The sequence below is a fragment of the Porites lutea genome, chromosome 9, assembly GCF_958299795.1.
Source record: "Porites lutea chromosome 9, jaPorLute2.1, whole genome shotgun sequence".
NCBI classification, from domain to species: Eukaryota; Metazoa; Cnidaria; class Anthozoa; order Scleractinia; family Poritidae; genus Porites; species Porites lutea.
In genome coordinates this window covers 2,731,488-2,741,226 of record NC_133209.1, presented here as the reverse complement: position 1 = coordinate 2,741,226, position 9,739 = coordinate 2,731,488, and the positions used below count along the sequence as shown (strand labels likewise).

At 40.2% G+C, this 9,739-nt stretch overlaps 1 protein-coding gene across 1 annotated transcript; it reads left to right on the top strand.

Moving 5' to 3' along the window:
• Positions 1 to 262: 262 nt before the first annotated feature.
• Positions 263 to 9,620, top strand: LOC140947906 (malate synthase-like). The gene is made up of 15 exons (XM_073397123.1): positions 263 to 482; positions 588 to 719; positions 1,679 to 1,894; positions 2,078 to 2,168; positions 2,302 to 2,378; positions 2,520 to 2,630; positions 3,901 to 3,960; positions 4,053 to 4,209; positions 4,647 to 4,738; positions 5,092 to 5,195; positions 5,802 to 5,880; positions 6,764 to 6,856; positions 7,598 to 7,670; positions 8,273 to 8,340; positions 9,099 to 9,620. The coding sequence occupies exons 1-15, from the start codon at positions 378 to 380 to the stop codon at positions 9,348 to 9,350; spliced, it is 1,710 nt and encodes a 569-aa protein (XP_073253224.1). The 5' UTR covers positions 263 to 377; the 3' UTR covers positions 9,351 to 9,620.
• The last annotated feature ends 119 nt before the right edge of the window (positions 9,621 to 9,739 follow it).

Here is a 9,739-nt window from a genome sequence, read left to right as displayed (position 1 = left end):
GATACGAGGCAGATTCCATCACCTTTCACTTGTGTTTTATTCTCATTCATGACCCAAGAATTTCTGAGTCCTAAACGGATGATGGAATTTCCTCAAAGTTAAGTTCTCCCTGAACTCTTCTGAATCTCGTAGGGTGTTTGTCCCCCAACCTTGTACCCATCTCAGCCGTGGGTGGTCGAGAGGACTGGGTCTTCCCGCGTTTAACGACCGCGCGAACACTGGGACCCAAAACTTGACGCCTGACTTTTTTTGCCACCTACGTGTGAATTTAAAAGTGGTTTTTGTTGGTGGTAAAATCTTTTGTGCTCTTTGGTCATTTAAACTAATTATGTCTCTGTTAAGTTTCTCTGTGTGGACGCTATAGATTCTGCTAAGCAATGGAGGCGAACAAGCGGCTTTCGGCGCTTTCAGGCCACCTTAATCCAAGATTTATATCACACGGAGAAAAAAATCAGCGATTTCTCTTGAACGAGTTACACAAGGTAGGGACGGTCACCGAATTAAGAAAGGTCTCATGTTTATGTTTTCTTATTAATTAAGGGTCAGTTCTTTCTCTTCTTCGAGCAAATGTACGCTATATTTTGCAGATTGGTGTAACTGATGTAGAGATATCTGGTCCACCATCCTGTTATGAAATGGAGTACCAGACTCTCCTCACACCTGACGCAGTCAAATTTGTGGTAGAGCTTGTGAGACAGTTTGACAAGGATGTAGATCAAGTAATGATGTGCTTTTCTGTTAATTCATAATATGGGTGGTTCCAAAACATATCTATGTCAACTCCTAGCCTCTGAGAGTTACAAAAAATTATAAGGGAGAGGTGGATCTCAAACAGACCAAAGGAAAGTACGAACCTAAATTTCCAGGGACAGAGAGAGCTGAGTGGGGAAGGGGGGGGGGGGGAGTTTTTAAACCGATAAATGCAAATGCTTTGTGATTGGAGTTTGGATGTTTTTTTCTAGAACCACTCGTACATCAGGCTTCTGATGTTATGCATTTCATAGGCCATAATTATCAGAGCTGTCACTAAAATTTCAAGTTGCCAGGCAACTGAACAGCAAGGGAGTTCTTTTGGTCTTATTCTCCTTTTGTTTGCTACGAAAATAGCTGGGGATCATGCTCATTAGTAGCCCCGGCGAAATCCCCGGCACCCAGCTCTTAGTGACAGCTCTGTATATCCAAGTTTCCCCATGCCTAAATTGGGTCTTTTTGCAGGCACCGTCATCATAAAAGAAACAATTGAACCAAATGATGGAGATCTCTTGGGGGCTTTATTGTTTGGTTGTATTGTTTTTTTGTTGTTGTATGTAATCTGTGCCTCAGTACCTACAGAAGGAACCCCTCTGTTTTAAAACAAAAGCTTTCTATATGAAGATGATTTTTTATTTTATCATTTTCATTATTTTGCCACATACTATATGTTTGACAAAATTATGAAATAAAACGGAGGCATTGGCAAGAAATTTACCTATTTATACAATTAACATTTATAACATGGAAAATATCATTTATTATGATGAAAGCGAGAAGAAGAAAAATCAAAAGAAGTGAAAATTAGGCACAAGTACAAAAGAAGTAATGTATGCCTGACTTGATTTCAGCCTCCTCTATTTAGATGTTTTAAACTCTTTTAAAGTCATTGATGCTATAAAATTGTTCAATTCATGTTTTGTCAAAGATGTTAAGACATCGCACTATGAGAAAACTCCATCTCAAAAGCTCTGGTGAGCTTCCATTCTTCCAGCCACCAAGTTCTGATGTCCAGGATAAACACTGGCAAGTTTCAGTTGTTCCGGAGAGACTTCAATGCAGAGCAGTGGGTCTTGGAGACATTTCACCTGCCAACACTGAACTGTTTTTAAAGGCATTAAATTCACCTGCATGTGGTATACAGGTAACAAAAACTAAGGTGCTCAATAACAAACAAGGACCATTAAAATTCACCCGACCCCCTCCACCCGAAGTGATTTTAGGGCTGCTTACGTGAGGGACATATGGGCATACTGGTTTTTACATCCCTTCAAACTTCAAGACTGATAGAAGTCAAAAGGAGGTAAAAAATCCCTTTGCTTTACAGACTGATCTTGATGATGGCCATTGTCCTTCCTGGTCCAACCAGCTAAAAGGTCTCTATAACATCTATCAGTTTGTCCACGGAAAAATGAGAGGTTAGTCATGGTTAAGGTTTGGTTACCTTAGGTTTGACTTTATTTGATAGGTGCAGCGCTCTGCTCATCCAAAGAAGCAAAAAAACATTCAGTACAGCAATGTTGACAAAGATGTTAATATGTGCTCTTGTAGGGGCTCCAGCAATGACAAATGCACCAGTGATTATGTTTCGCCCTAGAGCTTGGAACATGCTAGAAAGCAATGTTATGGTAAGAATCAATGAACCTATGTATGTTTTTGATGCAGGAGTTTTTATTGCTGGCTATTTATAAATATTGATCATAATTTTTGCACAATTAGACCTTAGACTTTCAGTAACTGATTGACAATTTTAGCATCTTTTTCTACAGGTTGGTGGCAGGGTTATTCCCGGTTCATTATTTGATTTTGGTCTTCATATGTTTCACAACGGCAAACTCATGATGAAAGAGGGAAATGGACCTTTCTTCTATCTACCAAAGGTAATGTGGGACTATAAACATTACACTGTACCTTTTTCTTTTAAGCCAACAAAAACAATTGGAACATCAACATTTTATTAAGGAACCATTTGAGAATACACAGGTAATTCAGACGTTAGAGTGGTTTTCATTTGAGTGTCGAAAAGTAATTGGTTTTGCACTTTCTACACGATGCGATTGGCTTAAAAGATTCGCGCCACCTTTTCATCCAATCAGAAGTAAAACCAAAGCCAATTGTGACGCGCTCGCATGCATTTTCCCGCGCTTTGCGTCAGCCACATGTAATTACTTCGAGTTTTGATTGGTTCAATGTATTGTCTGTGTCCTATGTGATTGGCCAGAGTAATTACTTTGGTTTTGGTTTTACGACACTCAAACGAAAACCACTCTATATACTGAACAATATGTATTAAAATTTCTGGCCGGCTTAGGTTACTATGATTGAATTTTGTGACTGGAGTTCTATTCGACCTTCTCATTTTCCACATAAGTGACAAAATTTGTCTGAAGCTGTCTTATAACTTACTGTAAACTGCATGCCACCTATAAGTCGCCCCCTTACAAGCCCCCCTACTTATAACAACCCCTCTTTTAAGCCCCCCTCTCACAAGCCCCCCCCACTTATAAGCCCCCTCTTACAAGTCCCCCCACTTATAAGCCCCCCTCTTACAAGCCTCCCCTCTTATAACTCCACTCTCTTACAAGCCCCCCTCTTACAAGCCCCCCCACTGATAAATCCCCCCTCTTACAAGTCCCCTACTTATAAGACCCCCTCTTACAAGCCCCTCCCACTTATAAGCCCCCTCTTAACAGCCCCTCTCTTATAAGCCCCCCTCTTTCAAGCGCCCCTGCTTGTAAGTCCCTTCTCTTACAAGCCCTCCCAGTCGTAGACCCATCTACCTGTAAACAAAAACAATCATCCCATCATAAGCCCCCCAGATAAAAGCCTCCCTCATATATGTATTGAAAGAACTTTGATTTGTAAACACACAACATATTTTGATCAGAACTATGGTAACTTGTTTAGAACTGCTTTTCCTATTCCAGTCATAAGCCCCTCTGTTTAAAAGCCCTCCTGAAAATACTTACAAAGTTGTACATATTAAGGAGCAGTTTACAGTATAGCAGTTGCCTTAACAGGCAGTTAATTAATCACTTATTTAATACCTTCTATCCAGTTTATTTGCTGGGCGGGTCATCAGTACTTTTCTAGGTCATATAATAACGTCAATTTGCTCTTATGGTTTCTCTATTGTGTTGCTGTTTTTAGCTTGAAGGATCTAATGAGGTGAAGCTGTGGAATGATTTATTTGTCTGGGCCCAGCAAAGGGTAACAAAAATATTTTGCTTTAATTATCTTTGTTCTTCTATTTTTGCAAGAATTTCAGACTTAATAACATTTGCTTGTCATTTACTTTTCAGCTTAGTTTGCCATTGGGTACTATCAAGGCTTGTGTTCTAATAGAAAGTATCTTTTGTTCATTTGAACTTGATCAAATCCTGTATGAACTGCGGCAACATTCTGCAGGTCTCAACTGTGGCATGTGGGATTACTCAGCATCTTTAGTCAGTAATTTTGGTAAGTACAATTAGACACAAAAGACGGTTCTTCTTTGATTATCCAGTACATAAGAAAACTACAGTATTACTAGATGTGGAAATGTGAAATACAGAAAATGTAACAGAACAAACTTTTTGTTGTAGTGGTAAATTATTTTTTCAACTAGAACTTCTGGTCCTGTTTTTCATATTATCATTTGTCAAGATCCCAACTTTCTCGCCTGTATCGCTTGTGACGTCATCAGTTTAAACGGTCAAGGACAACTTTAGCAAAAATGTAAAAGTCGAGACTGCTATGTCACTTTTAAACCCAAAAATGGCAAAAATAGGTTAATTGTTGGATAGTGTACTCTTGCTTCCAATATTTTGATGGGAACATTTTGTAGAGTGTCTCTGGTTGCCTTTTGAATAGATACGAAGTAATCATGAGTCGACTTAATTGAATTTCCTCTATAGGAGAACGACCAGATTTCATCTTGCCTGATCGTAAAAAGTATGTCTCCATGGACAAGCAATACCTAAAGAGTTACATGGACTTGGTAATAAAGGTATGGTAGTCATTACTAAGTTAGCCTGCAAGCTGGTTCTTCAATTATGGCGAGCGAAGCAAGCCGCGAGAGAACGCGTGAGTGAGCAGCGATGCCGCAGTGGGCGGAGGAAAAGGCGAGCGTGCGGCTCTCGCGTGACTTCCTGCGACTCAATGAAAAGCTTGTTTGCAGGCTATTATCAAGGGTAATCAGCCGGGCTAGTCTACAAAACAAAGCTGTTTAAAGTCATTAGACAGTGAATGCTGCTTTAAAAGCCATGCCTTAGTGACTGAAAGAAAGAACTGAAACCCTTCGTCACTCGTAACAGACCTTGTACTGACTATCTTCCACGTTTTGTTTTCCTCTCTCAACAGACTTGTCATGCACGTGGCTGTCACGCTACTGGTGGAATGACACCAGTTGTGTTACCACGTGATAATCCACAACGCCGCCAACAAATCACTGAAAATGTTTGTAGGTAAGTGAGGATGAAGAAACAATGTGTACAGGGTGAACCATCCTCGGAGACCCAGGGGCGGTCAGTCGGGCTGGGAGAAAAGGCCTTTTAACCCGGCCCGACTGACTGCCCCTGGGTCTCCGAGGATGGTTGAGTCCATCCCTGTTGTTTTATTTTCAGATCAATCAACGTGGTTTTTCCTGTCCTCTTTTTAGAAATGTGTGTTTATACTAGACTTCTAGCAGTCCCTTAGGCTCTTAGGATTGTCGCACGTGCGAGCATCTTACAAGCCAAAGAGCAAGGCCAGCGCAAGAGGGGGAAGTCCTCTACCTCACGCGTTTGCCTCGCTCGCTCACACGTAAACATGTTTGACCACGCGAAAGGAGTAGTCTATTGTTATACTCGCCGTCTAAATTTTTGCTATTAGAAGCCATTTTCTTTCTTGACTTCTTTTGATCATCATCGTCGTCGTCTTCGCAATTGTCATCATCATCATAGCGATATGAGCCAACACGATCCACGTCAAAATGATTGCATCGTGTTTTGTAAATACTTTTCTAATTTTCCCAAATTTCCTATGTGACACCCCATGTAAAAGCTTTGTTGAACCTTGTTGTCTGCTTTTAGAGCCAAGCTGAAAGAAATCGAAGCGGGAGCCGACGGATTTCTGGTCTTTGATCCTGATCTTGTTCCGCCTTTGTTAGAGGTTGGTGTCTTGTGAAGCTCACACAATTTCAATTTTCTAATCGTTATAGCTTTCAGGGTTCGTCCAAACGTATCGAGCCATTTTGAATCTAAAAACGTTTTTGCTGATTAGCCTTTTATCCAAACGTGTGCGATAAAATCGGTTACCGAATGTGCAACGTTTTGAAAACCTCCATTCTCTAGTTTTAACAATGCTGCATTGTTGTAGCCGTATGGACGGGTAAGAAAGGAACAAAAAACGATGACGTCACAGGATTTGACCTTGCGCCGGGTAAAAATGTTTTACTGTCATCTTGTCCTCTTGTAAGACACGCAGCATTTCTTCAGTTATTTTTTTTGTAGTAAGTACTCAAGCTTTTTATTTAAGAATTTAAATTTTAAGTCTTTTACCGCCGGTCTGTAAAATGGCAGCGTTAAGCGACTCGACAGAGGTCCAGAACGGAGATTATACTTTAGACCAGCAGATAAAAGTGCTCTCTGAGACAATTTGGTTGGCCAAACATTGATTTTACAGGAAGAGAGGGAGAATTTTAGAATAATTCAAGGCCAATCATTTTTTTATAGTAAAAGTGTCTTCCATTTTCAAACAGGAATGGATTCAAATATGGATACGTGTGGTCGCGAATTATTTTGAATCCCCAACAAAATGTTCGTGGATTCAATATAATTATCAATCAAGCGTGTTGGTCTGAAACATTGGGCACCCATTGAGTGTATGCGGCCACTGTCACTGCCACTAAAGGAGAAGAGAATAACAGTCAAAAACGGCAGTGTCTTCAAACTATTTACCCAAACTACCCAAGGAGACCCAGGGACCTTGCAACGCTCTCTAATTAAACTTACACTCTGCTAGTTATTGTACTGTCAAATCCATTAATTTTCAGATGTGGAGGTCACGTGTTTATGCAAAGAACCAACTTCATGTAAGCCGGGCTGATGTGTGTGTCTCGAGGAACGACCTTCTAAAGCTTCCACAGGCGAGTACTGTAATATGATTATTGCAATTAATTTAATTAATAATACGGCGCAAGAAGTGACAACAGTTGTTTTCGCTCAGGCGTCAAACAGAAAAATGAGGCAAAAAAAATTTGTTGCTTTGACTGTTCAGTCCCTTAAACAATCAGAAAATTGTTTTGTTACTATTTAAAGGCTCTTGCGAGATTTCATATCGTTAATTTCCCGTATGGACTAAAATCTTCGTGTCAGTGAATATCGAAAAAATATCACTCAGCGGGTCCGCGTCAATAAAAGCAAGAATTTGTAAATGAGTGAATAGGAGAGGTGAATGAATAGTAAGGAGCTTTAGCACAATGACAGCGACGGCAGCGAGAACGGCAAAAAAGCGATAGGTTTTATAAGCAAAACAACAACTTTACGCGTGCAGCTTACTTTTTTTGTACATTTCTTTGCCGTTACTGCACGACTGCGACTTGAAATTACCTCAAGCGACGTTTTATGGAGGACGTAAACACAAGACTGCAAGGTTCTCGTTCTCCCTCTCGGGAACTTGGTGGCGGTCCCCCAAGAATTCGAGTCCAGGGAAATTCATCTACATTTGAGATTTTACGCCAGTCGGAGTAATCGCGACCAAGTTTGAAAAAAGCGAAGTCTTTTATTAAACAAATAGTGACGTTTATGTTGCCGTCGCCGTTGCTAAAGCTCCTTAGCATTTAAGTAAGTCAAAACTTCGTTGTAATGGCGGTATATTCTATAACCAGGGCGGATTTACTTTACAAGGATTACAGAATAACATCATCGTTGGAATTCTGTTCATAGATGCTTGGTTTCGAGGTAAGGAAGTTTACAGTAGTACTTCTGTAAAATGACTATATTTCGGTCAGTTCCAGGCGCTCTTGGGCAAAAGAAGAGCTGAGCGTTGTTACTTACAGTACTACAAAGTATTGACTTTGTAATTATTCGTTCCTGGTAAAAGACATTTCTTGATTGCTTTGCCTTTGGTTGGAAAATACGCATCATTTTCTCAACCAGTTACAAGATCATCTAAAACCCTATTACAATAATGACTTCTTTTTTTTGCTCCAAGATCCGTTTTGTTCGTGTGATTATAAACCTCTTCAGACTGCAGACTTGGAAACTGGAAGATATACAACGAAAACTGTTGTGTAATCCTCTGAAATTTCTCTATCCCTAGACGGAAAGTCTTTTTAAAGTTTTGATGCATTTCACACTTGTTTACCCCTTGTAACTCAGTGCCCGTCCTCAGTATGTATTTATCGCACAACTATCGCATATGGCCTTGAACAACATAATGTTACCAAAATAGCTTGCATTTGAATGGCTACGCCGTTCCGTGATCCACAGACTCAAAGATGAAAGCCACCTCGCACTGTACTGGAAATTGCACGTAATTTGTTGTGTAACGTGAATTACAGGTGAAGGTGTGTTTGTACTGAACGGAGCTATCGAAGACTCAGCTACTGCCGAGATTTCTAGATCACAGGTGAGAGAAACAAGCGCATTATTAATATTTCTGTCACAAGTCTGTTTTGTTTTGGTGAGTTCCCGTTTAATAGGCCATTTTCGAATTCCAAAGCCCCTCACTTTCAAAACGTGGCTAAGCACAAAACTTTTCTCGTGATAAGTGTCGTTTACATGAGAATAAAAATCATTTTATATCAACGGCTTTGTACTTAGCACAAATATTAACCACAAATGACTGCAAAGGACCGCAAACGAATATGCCAAAGAACGTAGGCTCTATAAAGACCTGATCAGCAAAAATGAGAAGTAGACATATTAAATTCTGCAAGCACTTAGCCTCGTTTTGAAACAGAGGCTTGAAACAACTCGGAAATGTCCTATTGCATTGTGGGCGCACTAAGACTTTTTTTTACAATCATCACCTTTACTGAACCTCAGTGTTACTGACAATTCTGCTGTGTTATATTTCTTGTAGTTTTTTGTTTAATTTGTTACGTGGTATATGTTCAAAATTATACAACCAGGCTAGCATGCTGAAACTGCTGAAATATCGGGTTGTTAATTAGAATAGAAGATGAGGTAACCAAAGTGTAAGGCGAGTTGAGACACTGACGAATTGACTGGTCAGTGAAACACGACCTCAAATCTATAAACCCATTGCGCGTGTTCTGATAACTAACATTTTTAAAATTGTTACTTCAGCCCCACATCTCCAACCAAGTAAAAACATGCGAGTCTTGGAGTCTATCATTTTAAATTGCTTTTCTTTGCTTACAGATTTGGCAGGCAGTTCGCCATCGGTGTACGCTAGAAGGAGATGGCCGTACAGTTACCCAAGAACTTGTTTGCCAAGAAATAAAGCGCATTACTGCCGAGCTTGTTCGTCAAAAAGCTCAAAGTTCTGCTGATGTAGAGAGGCTGTCGACATCTGCGCGGATATTGGAAGAACTTGTTTTAAAACGGGACTTCCCACAATTTATTACCAGTTATCTTTATGAACATTATAAGTTTAGAAATGCAGTTCTTTAAAAAGAAAAATAAAAGTCTAATTACTGAACGCCTAAGAGTTTTCAGTGTAGAAAATCATTGCGTAGACCGATTTTTACAGTCACCTGGCGTTTTCCGCTTTCGGAAGAGGTCCAAAGATGGCCAGCCTATGCAGCCGACTAGGTACCAATTTCGACAACGTTTCTTCCAGCTCTTTGCAAAAAATATGAAAAAGTTCAATTTCTTTTTTAGGTAATCCTGGAATCTCGTTTCCCTGCCTTTGCTAGATACTACTTCTCTGGATGTTGAAATTCCCCCACGTAATTTAAAGCATTTCAGATACACAGGGGCGGATCTAGGGGGAGGGTGCAGGGGGTGCGCACCCCCTCCCCCCCGAGATGACCTGCGGTTTTCTAATACAACTGGTATTC

Excerpts from the sequence above, each read along its gene's own strand:
- LOC140947906 (XM_073397123.1), top strand. The coding sequence starts at position 378 with ATGGAGGCGAACAAGCGGCTTTCGGCGCTTTCAGGCCACCTTAATCCA. Across the intron at positions 2,631-3,900 it reads CTTTCTTCTATCTACCAAAG|CTTGAAGGATCTAATGAGGT; the intron begins GTAATGTGGGAC and ends TGCTGTTTTTAG. Across the intron at positions 8,341-9,098 it reads CCGAGATTTCTAGATCACAG|ATTTGGCAGGCAGTTCGCCA; the intron begins GTGAGAGAAACA and ends CTTTGCTTACAG.